Genomic DNA, 19371 nt, shown 5'->3' with positions numbered 1-19371 from the left:
TTGATCTTACCATAAGGCCGTCAGTCATAGGAAGAACCTCTGTGTCCATGAGCCCGCCAAGGTCTGCCACGAACTGGAAAGAACGGTGAGGCGGACTTTTGTTCAGGTGGTTGAAACCTGGATTGTATGGAGCCTCGGGATTCACGGTATGATCCCCGGGAGGAACGGCCGGGTAGACTGCCCCAATATCTGCTGACCTCACCAAAAACTCTCTAGGAGAACACCCGCTTCATGTTGGCTTGCGCCTTATGGAGTGCCGTGAACATCCCTACGTATGTGCCTAAGTTGTCCCCTGCTCTCCAGGCTCTGAGATCGCAAGGTTTACTAACTTTGGGTCTATTTTCATCAAAATGGACTTGCGTCTCTCCATGGCCACTGCCGTATTAGCGTTACCCAGTAAGCACACGGATCTTTGTATCCAGCCCCTGATGAGTCCTCACTGATTTTGCCCGGTGGGGGACTCTCTGTTGTGGTGTAACCACATCCTCAGTGACAGGATGTACCCTGTCCGTCTCAAAAGTTTTGGAGGACTCCTCGTGTATAAGACGGGATTTCTTAGCGGATGTACGCCCACTCGGGGCTCCCGACGTACTCTCCAGAGGGTTCCGAGTCATTAGGGCAGGTGGTCTCTGGGCGGACAGCAGGGCCCGTGTGATGGAGTGTGACAGGGTATCTGTCATAGTCCTCATGGCTGTAAAGATGGCGTGAGACACCGACTTCGCCATTGTAGCATCCAGTAGTGAATGAAACTCCTCAGAGTTCATTTGCTCCTGCGACGCATCCTCCAGCGTAGCCTGAGGGGGTGGTTTGGCTACCACCACAGACGCAGAGAGTTTAGAGGCACTGGAAGGAGCGCTAAAATCCTTTTGGGACTGCATGTTTAATAAAAATTGATTATTATAAATGATATTATTATAGTTAAATTAATTAATCAAAGGGACAAAATCAAACAAGGGGAGTGTGAGACACACTAACAGTAGTAAAGTGATATAGGAGAATGAAAAAAAGGCACCACAGAAACTAGGCATAACAAAATACAGGCAATTAACAATCTCACCGAATGTTCCCTCGGGTTGGCCCGCCCGCCAAAACATTTGGCAAACGGGCGCGCAAAAGCGCAGAAAAAGCAGTGCCTCACACGAAGCCGTGGTGTGTGAGGTGGTCGGGTGAATGAACAAAGTCAGCAAATAAACAAGCCGACGAGCAACAGGGGAAGGAGGGGGGGAGGGAGGCTGGGTGAAAGGAAAAGAGATGGCACAGTGTGCCAAGGTAGAGTAAAGGCTAGTGAAGCCACAGAAAATAATAAAATATACCATACAAAATACAATAAGAATGTTAAAATATAATAAATATATACAAGTTAAGTTTGGAGAAATATGGAGAAGTACTTATCTGAGGAGGCAGCAGCAAAGAAAGAGGAGTGGCTTATGGTCACATGGGACATTATGGTGCAAGGAGCCTTATCATTGGAAAATATGTTTATAATGTATTTAACCCGTTGGGCTACATGTTATTTGTTTTTTCTTTGCATATTCCAATATCCTTTCTTTGCTGCTGAGTAATAAATAAAAAAAAAGAGATAAAGCACAATATGAGCCTCCATGTCCTTTAATAAAATCACAGAAAATATCAGCCAATTAGCAGTGTGCAGTCACAATGACAAAATACTCTGACCTGTATGCTGGAGTAGCAAAGAAAGAAGAAGTGATGTGTGTGACAGATCCTTTCATTGAAGTGTTTTTTTTATTGGTTGTTCTCTTATGATCTCTGATGCTGGAAGTTGCAGTAAAGAGAGTTATGCAAATATGAAGCATCCTGTCATGTGATAAAATTAAAATTCAGAAACAAAATGAATAAAAAAAATCAGAAATGAAAAGTAAAAAATGTAATAGATAATAGTAAGAAAATAGAAAATGTTAAATAATGCAAAATTAAAATCTGTAAAAAAACAAACAAAAGCATTTGTAGGTTGTTTTGACAGCACTGTATTAGGAGATTAAAGAAGAAACATGGGAGGGGGAGGTATATAGGAATGTCGTGTATAGTGTAGCATATGGATGGTGTATGATGAGAAGTGTAGTGTGTGCCAAGGGTTGATGTTTATTAGTTTGTGTGAATTGCCGTCATTCTGCCAGAGAAATAATTAATTAGGCTTTACTGCTTCCCCAGAAGGATTGAAGAACTAGAAGAACAGTAAATACACAAACCTTTAACCTTTAAACCTTTCTCTTTTTGGATATATAAACTTCGGTGATACCTCATTTAACTGACATACCTTATCAAATTCCTTCTCCGAACTGACATGGGCATGTCTACCTTTACTCCTTACTCAGATGGTGGACCTGGGCATCATTCTCCATCAAGGAGCATACTTCCGGGATTTGTGGAACTTTCTCGATTTCATTGTTGTCTGTGGTGCACTGGTGGCTTTCGCCTTCTCGTAAGTACTTGTAGTTTCCCTTAGCTCCCCTTCTAGTTACCAGCCTGAATGTGATTGCTGCATGTGGTAGGGGGTAGGTGCCTGCAACATACATCTTGGGGCAACTTGGCTCTTTCTGCTTCTCTCCTCCCAGAAACACAGAATTTGATGTAACCCTTTCAGTGCCTTTTTTGTACTTTCCATGATAAATTCTAGCTGTACAGCATGTCTGACTTGCATGTAGGTGTACATTTACTAAGTAGTTGTTGCTGCGAGGTGACAACCAACTTACAAAATGTAGGCACAATAGCATTGTTTGGGTATATCTATAGTTCTGCTGCGATATTGTGTTTTTCCATATCGGCTATTCTATCTCAGAGTTCTCTTCCTTGACCTACAACAACTAAGAGGGTTATTTATTACAGTGAATTCAAAGAGAATTTAAAATTTAAAGTCATAATAGCCTAACTGGAAAAATTATCTAAGCAAGCTATGTAATTAGTTTGGCTACTCTGGCCTTAAGTTTGAAATCCACCTTGAATTCTCACTTTAGTAGATAAACCTTTAACCTGCTTTGTGAACAAGGACCGACGTTAAAACAATTGACGAACAGATCTATTGTAGTCTGTTTATTCAACAGAATGTAGCATTTATATTCACACGCCAGGAATATTGAGAATGATGCATTATACCTCAAAAAGGAATGAACCTTGAATATGATGTCATGCTCCTGTTTCTCAGAGAGGTGTATTCATAAATTATGGAATAGTGGAGAACTCACAATCCAAATTATGGGACAAAATCGTGCTTCACTAGTGCCATCTATAGTTCAGAAGAGATACCCTCAATATAAAACAATAAGGAAAAACAGACAACACTAAAACTAATACTAATTGTAACAATACATTTTATTAAGGGCAACATGATCCCTTAAATGTGACATTTAAGCTCTCGAAAGCCTTTAATCCTGCATTTCAGGGTTTGTGTTGCCCTTAATAAATCATGTAGTTAAAATTACTACCAGTTTAGTGTTGCCCATTTTTCCTTATTGTTTGGTCCATACCGGGACCATGGTATCCCTCAATAATGAGCACTGACTAGGCAGGTGATTTACTATCTGGTGCAGAACGAGCATACAGTGTTCTTTGTTATACTTGATACTCTCAGGATAATCACTGATAATTTCTAATTTTCTTTAGCTGTTGCTAATGGCAGTATTTGCTGCACAGTTTGCAGAAGATGTCCGTGGTTCCTAAATCTGCTGATAAGTTGGTGTTTTTAGTACATGTATAAAATAGAAAGCTGAGTATATAAAAACTGATAGGAACCCATGAGAGTGTAAAACCTAACATAAAATATTGTTTAAACAAGCATTCTAATGGAAAATACAAGGCTTTATTATTACCATTTGCAACATGGTTTGAACAAAAGAGGAAGCTGATATCGCCAGCTTCCCATCCTTATAGCCTTACAGGCTTATTTACTAATGTGAAAAATGTCTGGAGCCCAAAGGGAACTCCAGGTGAATTCTCTAATTTAAGGCCAAAGTAGCTGAACTATCAGTTATGTTTCAACTTTAGGGGTTTTTGTCTAAAATTTTAAATTTGCTTTAAATTCAAAAGAATTGGCAATTTAGTGAATAACTCTGACAGGCTTAAGGAAACCTATATAATGTGTTAAATTAAAGTAATCGGGTGCTCAACACATCAAGACTTCAAACATTGTCATATATTGCCACCACTCAGTACTACGTGTTGTGAAACATCTATACCAAAGCAAAACACAAGTGGAGAGATTCATTGTTTTAGTTTGTTCAATGTTTTAAAACCAAATGATTATAATAACAAGTACTTAATTATCAGATATTTTTGTTGGATCATCGTATTGATTGTTGGAAATGGATAATAACCCTGTACTGATTTTTAAATCTGTTTAAATCTATTCAGCATTTATTTTTCATTTAACTACACCTGTGCTACTTATAGAGACAATGAACATGCAATATTACTATCACACCGTTATTAAATACTCTATCTCCACTTCCTTGAACAGGGGAAGGTTAGGACCTAATCAGTTAAGCTGTAATTTATGCATTTGCTGAAATTATTAGCAGCCAATCAGAATACGTCTGATTTCAAATCTATATTTTTTTTTCTCAATTTGTTCTCTCAGTGTGCTATCTAATATTAAAGCCATTTTTAAAAGGATATTACTGATCTCTTAAAAGGATATTACTGATCTCTTAAGATTTACGGAACAGATCAGTATCTAGGTTGCACTGCTCTGTTAGGTAGGATAGGATAACCATTCTTACATATTGATATCATAGTATACTGAGATAACTCTATGTGTACTTTATCTCATTGTCTTTCTGTATATGGATTGGTTAAAAAAATATTTCTGAAAGAGTGTTATTGTTACCGAAAACTATTGACGTTATATGGAATATCCCCAAAATGAGCTGTGAGACCCAAGCTCTCTGTAGTATAACAGGCAGTAGTGTATTTTGAATTTGTGCTGCCCTAGGCATGACGAAACTCGTGCACCTCTCCCCTCAATCTAAATTTGCCTGTCAAGGCTGCACCTCTTCCTGTTCAAGACCAACACGCAGGTTGACTGACGGACACCCACTGGCACACACTCTCAGATACACATACAGTGACATATATTCACTGACAGACACTCACTGACAAATTCACTGACAGACACACATATTCACTCACTAACAGACGCACAATGACAAACACATGCACTCACTCACAGATACATGCTCACAGACATACACTGACAGTCACACACATTCACTGACACACAAATATTCACTCAGACACACTAACAGACACACACACATTCACTCACAGACACACATACACTCAGACACACTGACAGGCACACGCACATTCACCCAGACAAACTGACAGACACACACATATTCACTGACAGACACACACATTCACTTACAGACACACACATTACTGACAGACAAACAATGACATGCACACACATTCACTCACAGACACACACTCACACACATTGTCTAACACAAATTATATGTAATTTAATTTTAATCATCCCAGCCTGCCTACCTATGGGAGAGCCGGAGTGGATTCTTCCCTGGGGTCCAGTAGGGCTGGCTGCTGGTGGCTGGGCTGGCTCCTTCTGCTGGGCAGGCGGGTGGGCAGACATGAAGGCACAGGCAGGAGGGCTGGCGGTCAGTCAGCTAATGCGGGTGTCGAGGGAGTACTGTCCTCTGAGCTCTTCCTACTCAGCTCTCTCACGTGCCCCGCAGTGATGCCGGGAGCTGGAATGACGTCATATTCAGCAGGAAGAGCTCAGAGGACAGTGCTCCTTCGCCATCCCGCATTGTAAGCAGCTTGAACGCCTCTGGGGGGCCATGAGATCGCCAGTCGGCCAGCTCTTGGGTTCCCCATGAAAGAGGCTAACATGGCATCTGCCAGGGTGTTTAGGGGGGCAAATGCGGCCTTGTTAGCCTTGTTGAAGATACAGCACTGATAACAGGGACTCTGAATGACCGTTAAACGCACACAGTTAGTCATTGAACAGGCGGGTCAGACTCTTCTACGGTCCAGCACACACAACAGGTTCTGGAGGTAACACTAAGGCCTCAATTAAATAAGTTTTGCAAATGATTTAATGCTGTCAGAAAAATGTTCCAAATAATTTATCTACAGAAGTCATTAATGTCCAGGGAAATTTCTGTAGATCAAACATTCGGAAAGTTTTCCTAATAGTATTGAGTCATTTGGAAAACTTATTAAATCAAGGTCTAGGCTCGTAGCCCAGAGTACAAAATATTATTTACATGCTGGTGAGGCAGCTCCGGGGAAAGAGCTCCGGTAGCAGTATCGCAAAGTCATCACATATTCATTTCTTGGTCAATACAATTACTACTATTATGTTGAGTGATAAATTAGGATATAATGGGGAGTGACACAAAATGTAGCAAAATTAATCTTCGTTTATATATACCATAAACAAAAATATTCCCAACACTGCAGCTACAGTGCGTCTACACGCCTTTGTGCAGTTTTGAGTAATAGTCCCAAATATTCTCCCAGGAGATATGTATACACCCTGCTGGAGAGATAGCAAGTAAAAAAATAGGTATAAAAAATGGACTTAACGGAAGACCCCTTCCTCCTCCAACATAACTGCCACATGGGGCAACTGTTCATACAGCTGTACCATTATAAACGAGTACCAGGCCTTTTTCCTATTAAATAGTAACAAATAAATCAATCAGTTTCCTGTCATTCTTGGCAAGTAACCCAGGAACCATTATGGAGGATTTGTCAAATTTTGAGTCAGGGTTTTGAGTATATGCTACACATATACTATAGTTTTCTGTGTCATCCTTGTCAGTTAAATGAGCTGAGCTCCCCCTTGAGGTAGAACACACACACTGCTTGATTTCCTAATTAACTCAAATGGTAATAAATCTTTGTCCTGTTTGCAGACTCATAGATGGATGTTTTCCAGGTTCCCTGCTGCAGATCTGAGGGACATTTATTATCTCTCTGGCTGCATATCTGTGTCAGAAAGAAAGACAAGCCAACATGCAATGCAGAAAGCCAGCTCTGTTCTTTTTGTCGGCTTCAGCTGCTGCTTTAGAATTTTTTTTCCAATGTACTGCGGCACAGTAGTCAGGATGTGCAAAATTAAGGAGCTATTTTTTTTACTTCCTCATACATTAGTATGTTGCCTTAAATGTTGTACTGAGAGCTCCCTAAGTTCTAATTTTCTACCCCAGATATATGCATACAATGCCTGTGGCATTAAGTAGGATTTGAGGTATTTATAAAGAGCAATTCTAGAGCAAAGTTTTATAGTCACCATAGAAACTAGTGGAATGTTCATAATGATTACTCAAGTTCGAACATTTTGCCCCATGATAGTTTTTTTCTAAATAACCCCTTAGCCTGAATTAAGTTGTCACTGTTGCTGAAATAAAAACACAAGGAGAATTTAGCACTTTTAGATTACTGGTATAGTTCAAAGGCAGCTTAGTCACTAAATCCGGGGCCTTTCTTGTCCGCTAGAGAAAAAGAAGAAACAGAAGGGTGGTGTAGCGCCAAATATGTTTTTGGAAATATGTGGAATAATAAAAAGAGGAACTAATAGTGTAGTATGTAAAATACAATTGGAGAAAGATAATAAAAATAATTCACTCACACTTTTTGGGAGCTTAGGTTCAGCTCCAGCTTTCGCACTTTGGCAGAATGATCCTGCCTAGGAAAAGAATGTGGTCCACATCTGCAAGTAGTCCTCCTCTAGGTCGATTTCCTCATAAACCTTTTAGTCAAACTGCTACCAATCCCTGGATTGCTTCCCAATTGCTGGTTTTTAAACAGTCTGTTTTCATGAGCAGTGGTTCTCAGACCCAATCCCCATAACAAACCAATAAGCCAGGTTTCAGTATTCCTGAAGTACATATCCCTCAATCTCATGTTGGGTAATGCTAATGTTATATGATCAGGATTGGCTGACATATTAAAGCTAGTTCCTCAGGTCAATGCCAGATTCTGTATCATTGTGCCCACCTCTCTGCTCTGTCCTTCCTTTATCACGGTAGGATGTGAATGAGTGACCCTAGAGGTTCTACCTTGGTTTTCCTCCACTTTGCTCAGTCTGTAATGTGAGCAGCATTGCTAGGACACAGCCCCTTTAAGTGGCACACAGTTCCTGCAATAGCACAACCCTTCAGGTATCCTTTCTCCACTGTTAGGATGGGAATCCTAAGGTGTTCCAGCAGTTGCTACAACTGGATGCACCAGGCGAGACTCTATTAATTGGTGGATTTCTCATTCCATCAATGACTACGGGGGGTTCCTTCAGTAGACCCTCATATTTTGTTGTTACAATGGATGCAAGCCTGACCAGGAGCTGTCGGGCGGTTGTGAAGGACTCACACAGCACTTGGCATAACTTCCAATTAATGTTCTTGAGCCCAGATCAATTTACCTGGATCTACAGACTTGGCTGGAGCTCCATTGGAGGCCTGTAAAAACCATCAATGTGTTGCTACTAAAGCTCCTACTCTCTTCTTAAGCAATGATCATCTGCTGGTTGATCAGGCAGGATGATCTCTCAAAGTTGCTGTCTCTCAAATGACACAGGTTCCCACCCAAAACAGCTCTTTCTAGAGTTAGCATGCTCAATCAGGTGCATTCCAGCTGCTCACCGTGATGGGATGGGGGGTGATGGAGGCTCCACTGTATCCAGCCTTACATATAACAGCTTATATGATTTGTGAAGAAAATGCTTCACTTATGAAGGGTGTGTGTAATCCATATTATATCCTCAAAGTTCCAGTCCATTCTTAAGAACGTCAGTACACCTAACCACATTCTCAACAAATGCCCTCCACCGACCAAAATTATATCTATTTACCATGACACATCAATTGTTAAAAAAAAAAAAAAAAAAAGCCATAGGGTATTCCCACTAAGCTTTCTTCAGGTGGTGGGACTGGACTGGCTGTTAACCCCTTGGCGTAGAATCTGGCTCTGATGCTGGTCATGTTGTTGGCTCCTGGCTGAGCTGCTAGCTAGGCTCATGGTCCCTTTTGGGGTTGGTGGTCTTGCGTCTGGCTGGTTTTCTAACAATTTGCCCCCTCTGTCTGTGCATGTTATGAAGTGTTGATGACACTCCTTTAAATGGGCCAGTCACTGGCCAGCTTGTGGAGATTTGCCTTCAGGCCACACAAGAAGGAGTAGAAGTGAGTATTCTCCTTCTCACTCTAAAACAATTACCGTATATACTCGAGTATAAGCCGACCCGAATATAAGCCGAGGCCCCTAATTTTACCCCCAAAAACTGGGAAAACTTATTGACTTGAGTATAAGACTAGGGTGGGAAATGCAGCAGCTACTGGTAAATTTCTAAATAAAATTAGATCCTAAAAAAATTATATTAATTGAATATTTATTTACAGTGTGTGTATATAATGAATGCAGTGTGTGTGTATGAATGCAGTGTGTGTATGAGTGCAGTGTCTGTATGAGTGCAGCGTGTGTGTATGAATGCAGTGTGTGTATGAGTGCAGTGTGTGTATGAATGCAGTGTGTGTGTATGAGAGCAGTGTGTGTGTATGAGAGCAGTGTGTGTATGAGTGCAGTGTGTGTATGAATGCAGTGTGTGTGTATGAGAGCAGTGTGTGTATGAGTGCAGTGTGTGTGAATGAGTGCAGTGTGTACATGAATGCACTGTGTGTATGAATGCAGTGTGTGTATGAGTGCAGTGTGTATGAATGCAGTGTGTGTGTATGAGTGTAGTGTGTGTGTATGAATGCAGTGTGTGTATGAATGCAGTGTGTGTATATGAGTGCAGTGTGTGTATATGAGTGCAGTGTGTGTATATGAGTGCAGTGTGTGTATATGAGTGCAGTGTGTGTATGAGTGCAGTGTGTATGAGTGCAGTGTGTGTGTATGAGTGCAGTGTGTGTATGAGTGCAGTGTGTGTGTGTATGAGTGCAGTGTGTGTATGAATGCAGTGTGTGCATGAATGCAGTGTGTGCATGAATGCAGTGTGTATGAGTGCAGTGTCTGTATGAATAAAGTGTGTATGAGTGCAGTGTGTGTGTGTGTGTGTGTTGCAGAGCCTTGGTGGGGGGGTGGGCATTTTTATTTATTTTTTATTATTATTATTATTATTTTAATAACAATTTTTTTGTTAAATTTTTTTTTTATTATTATTTTTTTTATTATTATTATTTATATTTTTATTAAATTTTTTCGTCCCCCCTCCCTGCTTCCTAGCTGGCCAAGGAGGGGGGCTCTCACTCCCTGGTGGTCCAGTGGCATTGGCAGTTCAGTGGGGGGGGGGGCTGGCAGGGAGCGCTTACCTCTCCTGCAGCTCCTGTCAGCTCCCTCCTCCTCCGCGGCGGTCCGGTCAGCATCTCTGTCAGCTCACACTGTAAGTCTCGCGAGAGCCACACTATGACCCCGCAGCACTCGCGAGACTTACACTGGGAGCTGACAGAGGTGCTGACCGGACCGCCGCGGAGCAGAAGGGAGCTGACAGGAGCTGCAGGAGAGGTAAGTAAACGCTCTCTGCCAGCCCCCTCCTACACAGTCCACTGTCTGTATTATGGCAATGTAAATTGCCATAATACAGACATTGACTCGAGTATAAGCCGAGTTGGGGTTTTTCAGCACAAAAAATGTGCTGAAAAACTCGCCTTATACTCGAATATATACGGTAATTTACACTACATCACCAACAAATTAGTAACACGACATGATGAGTTTCATTTTGCCCCTTGCAGATGCTCTGGAATTGACAGCAGCTATGTATCATACAAAATATTGAGGCTATGTCTCACCATTTGACTATACTTTGTGAAGCCCATCACTGTGTACTACAGTATCTATTGGTTGTTCTGTTGTTTAGGTCAGGCAGTGGCGTACACACAACCCATGGGGCCCCGGTGCGAAAACTGATCCGGGGCCCCCCCTCCCCCCGCGCGAGCACTTACTCTGCGCAGGCTGGGGCCGCAACACATGGCGGCGGGCACCTGGTCGCAGGGCTGCGACCCGTGCGACCGCGGTATGTATGCCAGTGCATGCATAAACACATACACTTAAAGGACCACTACAGACACCCAGATCACATCAGCTCAATGAAGTGGTCTGGGTGCCAGGTCTCTCTAGTTTTAACCCTGCAGCTGAAAACATAGCAGTTTCAGAGAAACTGCTATGTTTCACTGAGGGTTAATCCAGCCTCTAGTGGCTGTCTCATTGACAGCCGCTAGAGGATTTTCTGCGATTCTCACTGTGAAAATCACAGTGAGAAGACGCTGAACGTCCATAGGAAAGCATTGAGTAATGCTTTCCTATGGGCGGTTTGAATGCGCGCGTGGCTCTTGCCACGCATGTGCATTCGGAGCTGAGAGGCGGATGGGGACGGAGAGATCCCCAGCGTTAAGGGAGTCCGGCGCTGGAGAAAGGTAAGTGCTTAAGACACACACACACACACTCTCATGAACAGACGCACACATTTACTGACAGACACACACTCAGTGACAGACGCACACAAACATACCCAGTAACAGACACACACACTAACACACACACTCTAACACACACACTCTAACACACACACTAACACACACACACACACTCTAACACTAACACACACACTCACTAACACACTCACTAACACACACTCTAACACTAACACACACACTCACTAACACACTCACTAACACACACACTCACTAACACTAACACACTCACTAACACACTCACTCACTAACACACTCAAACGTTTTTTGTTTTTTTTTTTAATCCCCCCAGCCTCCTTACCTGTGGGAGAGCTGGGGGGATTCCCTGGGGTCCAGTGGTGTTGCTGGCCCTGCTGTCACCCGGCTGGCTGGCGGGCGCGCGAGGGAGCACTGTCCCCTGGGTGCTCCCTCTTCAGCTCCCTCGCGCGCCGCGTACTGATGCCGGAGCCGGAAGATGACATCATTTCCGATCCAAGAACCAGATCCTCCACCAACCACTCCACGACAAATTTAAATGTCACCCTGGATCCATGGCAATGTAATGCGTGGATAGCCTGGTTATATTTCTTACTGTGTGGGCATAGTCTGATTACAATCGGTTGAGGGTTAGCAGGGCCAGATAACTAAGTTGTTTTGGCTTTGGTTTCATTATTTTTGTTATTCTGTTTTTTATTGTTATAATATTCTTAACTAATCTGCCCATATGAGCCTTGTGACGCTGAGCTTATTCCAGTACACCAGTACTCCACAAGGCATTTTTTTTTCTTTAGCACCCAATGGTAATTTTTAATGTTGGCATATTCCTTGTTATACAATCTCTTTTGTGATAGGGAAAAATAACGAGTTATGACTTCACTTGTAAGGCTTATGCTCCATTGCTTAGCTTATTACTCCAATTCTAGTATGATCTATAATATTACCTTGTGCTAATATTTCTGTTATTGCATAGGATTGTACTTTGTATTTTGCTGTGAACCTACTCATTCAAAAAGGTACAACTTATGGTACTACTATATATGATGTCACATATATTGTTTGATCTTTGTAACACCATATACACTGTCAGTTGTACAAATACGTCAATATAAATTAAAAGGATACTATAAGTGCCAAAGCTGTATTCCTGGCACTATAGCTCCTTCTGCCTCCCTCACGCCCTCCCCCTGACAAACAGTTTAACACCGTTTATTTACTTACCTTATCCCAGCACCGATGTACATCTGCGGTGGGTTGTGGTTCCTCCTCCTCCGTTGTCCCACAATGAGCTGGGGCTAATGCGCATGCACAGCAAATACTGCACGCATTAGAGTTTCCTATAGGAAAGCATTGAGTCAGTAGTAGACAGCCACTGGAGGCAGACTGCAATGTTTACCGTTGAAGCACTGAGTGCAATAGGCAGGGCCGGACTGGGAAAGAAATTCAGCCTAGGAATATAAAGGCAGAGCAGCCCAGTTTGAGTGGGCGGGGACAAAAAAGTGGGCATTTCATGTCATCAGTAATGACATGCACGCCACCTCAGAGTGAGTATGTTAGTTGGCTGTACCTCCAGGGCATTTCATGCACAGAGACCTTCTGAAGAGCACTTGCACCAATGCCCTGTGTTTATTTTATAGAGCACAGCTCTGCATTTGCTGGTGACTTGTCTCTGGTATCCCTACCAGAGGGATAACAGAGGACAAAAGTGAGGTGTGACCCATAAAGGGTGTTGTGCATGTGTGGGGAGGCTCTCTGTGGCACTGTTGGAGGCTGATTGTGAGATTGCGTGTGCATAGAAGTGACTTTGTGGTGTTGTGTGTGTGTGTGTGTGTGCGTGTAAAGGAGTCTGGTGTACTATGTGTGGCTAGGGATTGTAGTGCGTATGTGTTTCCACTGGATTTAAAGTAGGTGCGTCTAAGGTCTGTAGAGATTGTGTGTGTCTAGCGGTTGTAGAGAGAGAGAACCCATGTGTGTATTTGTAGTACTTCTAGAGGGTGTAGTGTGCATATATGTGTATTGTGAGTGATGTATGTCTGTGGGGGTGGGGGGGTGCTGTACCATGTTACAGGAGCTGTAATGTGTGTTTTTAGGTATAGGGGCTGTATTTTGTGTTTCAGGGTAGTTTGTGTTTGTATATGGGCTGTAGTGTGTGAGTCTAGAGGATATAGATAGTGTTTGTGAGTCTAGAAGGTGTATGTCATTGTTTATGTGGTGTAGTGTGTGTCTAGAGGGTGTGTGTGCATCTAGGGGCTGTAGTGTGCATATACATGTATCTGATGTTCATATGTATGGACTGTAGTGTGTGTATGGGGCTACAGTGAGCTTGCATTAGGGCTGCTGTGTGTGTATAAGGGTCTTTAGTATGTATTAGTGGGCTGTTGAGTATGGGGGCATAAGGGTTCAGGCTGTAGAGGAAAATAAATAATAACATAAAAAACATTTTAAAAAAATAGACATATTTATGAGTTTAAAGACTATTAGCACAACACATTTAATAAACTGCCCTTCTTCCCCCTCCTTTCCCCTAATTTAATACACTCCCCATCTCTCTACCCACAATTGAATACACTCCCCATCTCCCCCAATTCAATACACTGCCCTCCCTTCCCTGCTCCCCAATTCAATACATTGCCCTCCCTCCCCTGCTCCCCCAAGTCAATACACTACCCTCCCTCCCCTGCTTCCCCAATGCAATACACTGCCCTACCCTGCTAGCCCAATTCAATACACTGCCCTTCCTAACCCCTTCCCCTAATTTAATACATCACCCCTTCTCCCTACCTACAGTTTAATGCAATACCGGAAGGTCCCCCAGTCCCCTTTTACCCTACCTCCTAATAAACCAATGTTTTATCAGATCCTCCAGTTCCACAATCTTCTGTGCTCAAGCCAGCTATACTGCGAGCAGGAGGAAAGGGGAGTGGCTCGTCTGCTCTGAACGCAGCCAGCCACTGTGCCACTGTGGGCCCGCTGGATATGACATCACACAGTGTATCCGGCGGCTTGCGCGGACAAAGACTTTGAGCTCTTGCGGCTGTGGCTGGTCACAGAAGCACACAATCGTGGTCACGGGCCGTGGCTGATCATGGCCGCAGCACACAGCGGCCCCAGGGCAGACAGCCTACTGGGAAATTTCCCCGTATCCCGGTAGGCCAGTACGCCCCTGGCAATAGAGATACTGCAGCCAGTCCACTTCAATGAGATAAAGTGGTCTGGATGACTATAGTGTCCCTTGAAGGCTGAGTACATTTGCTAAATAGGTGATCTGTGTGAAGATGCTAATATATTAACAATTCTTAGACAATATAAGTCTAAACAGACAGTCTAGAACCTAATGCAAACCTATTACATTTCTGATCAAAATACATTTGAATCAAGCAAATGAAAGTAGCCATTTCATATAGTGTGAGGAAATGTTAGCATTCATTAACCTTGTTCTATAGTTTTCAAATTTGAGCAATTACATTTTACATTTTGGACACAGAGATGGCATGACTTTACAAAGGAGAATGTCATTCTATGCTGACACATATTTTGTCAGCTGTGCTCTGTGGCATGTGCAGGAAGATCCAGAATTATTGTGCAGAAGCGATTACATTTTGTGAAGGGTTTGTGTATGCACTTATAACCAGCTGTTAATAAAATAACCCAGAACAGCTGGACACAGTTTCCATATTGGATCAGTACTGCCAGATGCAGGACACTTGAGAGGTATGGTAATCACAATGATAAACTGATTTAATATATCACTTGCTACTATTAACACAAGTGTATACACCAAAAGTATTTATTGGGACCAATACACAATAAAATATCAACAAGAGATATGAAGGTTCTTTTCTAAAAAGAACTGAAAGTCAAGCAAATCATGAGCGGCAGGAGCTTTGTACTCATTTGAATTAAATCATTGATAACAATCTTCAACGCACAGTTGCTGTCTGTTCTCACATTGCTACTGTCTGGGGTGGATCCCAGATTGTCCAGTCTCCATTACATAAAGTCTGCCAGTGCGATAATCTCAGTTCTTGGGAGGATAGATTGAATCGTGCATGGAAAGGCATGCAATGCTTCACAGACCGATATGTAGCTGGCTTGCTCTTCATTACGTAGTTTGAGAAGTAGAGAGCTTTGTGGTATCATGTGTATCTGTGTGACTCATGCCTTCTCTCCTCACTTCGGCCGCTTCCTCCAGGAGCAATCAGCGGTAATGTCCATTTGTCCTTTTTCTTTCTGTCTCTGTCTTTTTTTTTCTTCTTAACTCTCTCCAAGTCACCTTGACAACCCAGTCCCTTAAAGGACGACACTGGGCCTTCCTCATTAAGCTGTACGATCAGGAGGTTGGCAATGTTTGACCTTGTCCTTATTCATACACACGGTGCATAATATAAGGACGCAGGGTTAGCATGTGCCAATGATGCTCTACATCTCCCATGGTGCTCAGCAAGCCATGGTTTAGGCCAGGCTGAGCATAACAGGAAATGCAGTTCAGAAACACCTGGAGTGCTATGGCTAGCCATTACTAGATGCAAGTCTGTCCTCCTGTACATACTGTGTGTACAAGACTACATTCCCTTGGTATACAAGTGGCGGAACTCTTTGCTCCTCCTTGCACAAGACATACCCTAGGGTATTAGACTCTTTATAAAATGTCTTTAGGCTGCTGAGTGAGGATGAGGTGTAATTGCCAGTTTGCCTGTGATTAAGTGAGTTAGGGATTTCTGCTGCTTATTTAGTGATGTAGCTAGTTGTCCTGAGGGACTGTATGTGTTGACACAGCAGCTTAATTACTCTTGGGCACCTTATACGTGTAACCAACAAGGGAGTGAAAATATCCAGTCCTCCAGTTCTAACAAAACACTTTTCTTTTTCTTCTCTCATTTCTTTCTCCTTTTCTTTCCCCATCTCCTCTTTTCCACGCTATTCATCTGCCACTCTATCTATTCTATTCTCTCCATAATTCTTTTGTACTTGGGTTTTAAATCTCTTTATTCTTTTTTTATCTCTGAATATGTTAATGTATTGCTTTTTTCCTGTGGTACTGGTCTCTTTGTTTCTACCTGTTTCACATTTTCTCCTCTTCCTTCCTTCTCTTATTCATTATTTGTCTTTTGTCTTTCCTCGTCTATTTCTGTTTCATTCATTCTAACTCTGTGCCCATCTCATATTTATTTACTTTCTCTCTCACATTCTCTCTTCTCCTCTTCCTCCTCCTCTTTGCACTATATTGTGTTTACACAATTCTATGCTTTTTTTTCTCTCTCTGTTCTTCTCACATTGACTTGATTCTTTCTGTCTGCTTTCTTAATCCTTCCTCTCTGCACCTCCTGATTTTACCTTCCTGACTTCCTGTACTTCCCACCCTTGTTTTTTTCTTTTATCTTTCTCTTCCCCTTATCTTTTGGTTAAAATGACAGAGGTGGGAGCAAAGGAAAAGACATCAGTACCATAAAGTCCCTGCGTGTGCTTCGCGTCCTACGACCGCTGAAAACCATCAAGCGTCTGCCCAAACTAAAGGTTAGTGATCTGTTTGCAAGCTTTTTTTAATTCCGAAATAGTGCGTAACACATAATGTTATAAACACAATACTGTACAATCATTTGAGGCCGGTGTTAAAAATGCTGTAAAGTAATGATGTTTTTAAAAACAGAAATGTTAATAGTTCAGTTTTAACAATTAATAAAATGGTGAGTAAACAGAAGAAAAATCTAACTCAATATTCAGTTTGATCACCCATTGCCTTCAAAACATCATCAAAGATTCTAGGTCCCTGACAAAGTCAGTGATTTTGTAGGAGCAGCATTAAACAATTATACAAACAGGTGCTAGTAAACATCAATTTAAAATGTAGGATTGAAACACAATCATTAAGTGAAGCAAAGAAAGCTGTGTAGGAGGAATAAAACTGGGTGAGGAGCAGACTAACTCTGTTAACAAGGTAAGGTTGTTAAAAGAACAGTGCATTAAAAATGTTATATTTTTCCAACAATTTAGTAGATATACCTCAAAAGAAACCATGCATATATATTTTCTGTATGTTTTCTTTGGGGGTTTAAGAGTTTGCAAAAGCTGCAGACCTGCACCAATAAAGTCTGTAATTGAGAAGCCTCCGTGCTGGAGACACTAGTGCACACATGCGCATGTTTGCGGCTTTCCTGAGCTTCTCAAAGGGCTGTAGTAGAGAGCACGCAGATACAATGCATTCTCCTCTAACACTATTAACAGAGGTTAAAACTTTGAAACAGGCACGGGCACATTATAGGTGCCTATGTGTCACATTCTGAGATTAGGGTGGCATGAGCTATAATGTAGCCAAAATCCACATAATAAACTAATCCAGGGGTTCTCAACCTTGTCCTCAAGGACCCCCTACCAGTCCAGGGTTTAGGGATTACCTGGGTGTGTCTAAGGTGTTTAGAAAAAGAAAAAGTCTAAGGTGTTTTTTTCCCCTTTTTCTAAACACGTTAGACACACCCAGGTAATCCCCAAATCCTGGACTGGTAGGAGGGTCCTGAGGACTGGGTTGAGAACCCCTGAACTAATAGCAAAGTAATCCAGAGTCTATCAGTAATGTGCTCAGTGTAAAAAATAGCATACCTCAGATCAAGCCCTACATGAGAGAAATAATGCGAATCACGTATTATGCGGCATAAGGTGCGGCTACCCCACAAAATCGCATGAACTTCAAGCATCAAGTAACCATGGCAAACCATTTGGGCGGAGAGTACTCCGAAATAGAAGAGGAGCAGTATCTAGCTCTATGAGCAGTCACTAGAACCCGCAGGGACACAGTGGGTATGAACTAACCCCAGGTGAATAGGAAACAGTGAAGGCTTCCTATTGTGACAAATGCATGGAATATTGAATACATATAGTGGCCAATATAGCGTTTATGTTATTATAAAACTATATATCAGATACAAAGTGTGATGATGTCTATAAATACAAAGTATCAGGAACAGAGTAATATGCAATTCCAATGGCTGTGTCAGAAAGGACATGTGTAAAACACATATCAGAGGAAGCCAACCTGTGATGATAGGCATAAAAAAATAAAAACAATAATACAGACACTCAAAAAAATAGAGAAAACAGCAAGATATAGAAATAAATAAAGAATGAAAGATATTGAAGATTGTTGGTTGTAGCAATTTACGAAGATCACTACAATTCTCTGAGAAACTCATTGGTTTAATGAAATGTGTAGGGCGTGTGAAGATTAGCATGGCACACATATGGAATCGGTGAGATTTGTGATATTGCTTTTTAACGTTAGGTGCAATCAATGTATTTATGCCTGTACTTGTTTGACATCCAGTACTATTTCATTATACCTGGCTTTCTCTCCTGGCCACTCTACTGAAGAAACAAGATTGGAGTGATAGGAGTGGAAGTCCAGGCACTTGCTATATTGCTTTCATTGATGTTTGAATATGCAAATTGCAATATTTATCTCATGATCCATTGAGGTCTTTTATTGAATTACACTGTTGTGTTTTTCTTGTGGACTTTTAGGAATGGCTGTATCTCTATTCTTTCTATCCATTTGCTGCATATGTATATAGAACTATGGGTTAACTCCTAAGTGAAGCCATCCAGTTTGTGTGAGGTGCGTGTGTGAGATTATATCCACCACACATATGTTGTATGGCACTTGTTATAGTAAAAGGTTGGGGAGTGGTGAAAGAATGAGTGAAGCTATCAGTATTAACTATTACCAAAGAACTTCAGTCAAACTAAATTAATATAAACAAGAAATTCTAAAACATATTACCGGACCTTAGAATAAGCGGATTTAACGTTAATAATTAAAATAATTAAAATAGTATAGGAGAAGCCAAGGTCAGGGGAAAAGAGTGAAGGTAAATGGTAAGACAAGCCAGAGATCAGGGAATACAGAAGTTAGAATAGTCAAGGTACAAGCTAGAGTCAAAGCGCAATAGAATCAATACAA

General features: G+C 41.8%; 1 protein-coding gene across 1 annotated transcript in view; it reads left to right on the top strand.

Moving 5' to 3' along the window:
* Positions 1 to 19371, top strand: part of CACNA1A (calcium voltage-gated channel subunit alpha1 A) — a 372620-nt gene that overhangs the window by 247201 nt on the left and 106048 nt on the right. Inside the window, exons 24-25 of the mRNA XM_063449602.1 lie at positions 2334 to 2440; positions 16835 to 16934. Of these exons, the coding sequence (XP_063305672.1) occupies positions 2334 to 2440; positions 16835 to 16934 (207 nt within the window). The remainder of the gene's footprint in view (positions 1 to 2333; positions 2441 to 16834; positions 16935 to 19371) is intronic.

This window comes from Pelobates fuscus, chromosome 3 (genome assembly GCF_036172605.1).
Source record: "Pelobates fuscus isolate aPelFus1 chromosome 3, aPelFus1.pri, whole genome shotgun sequence".
Classification (NCBI taxonomy): Eukaryota; Metazoa; Chordata; class Amphibia; order Anura; family Pelobatidae; genus Pelobates; species Pelobates fuscus.
The sequence above is the reverse complement of the archived record's forward strand: the minus strand, read 5'-3'. Positions and strand labels throughout refer to the sequence as shown.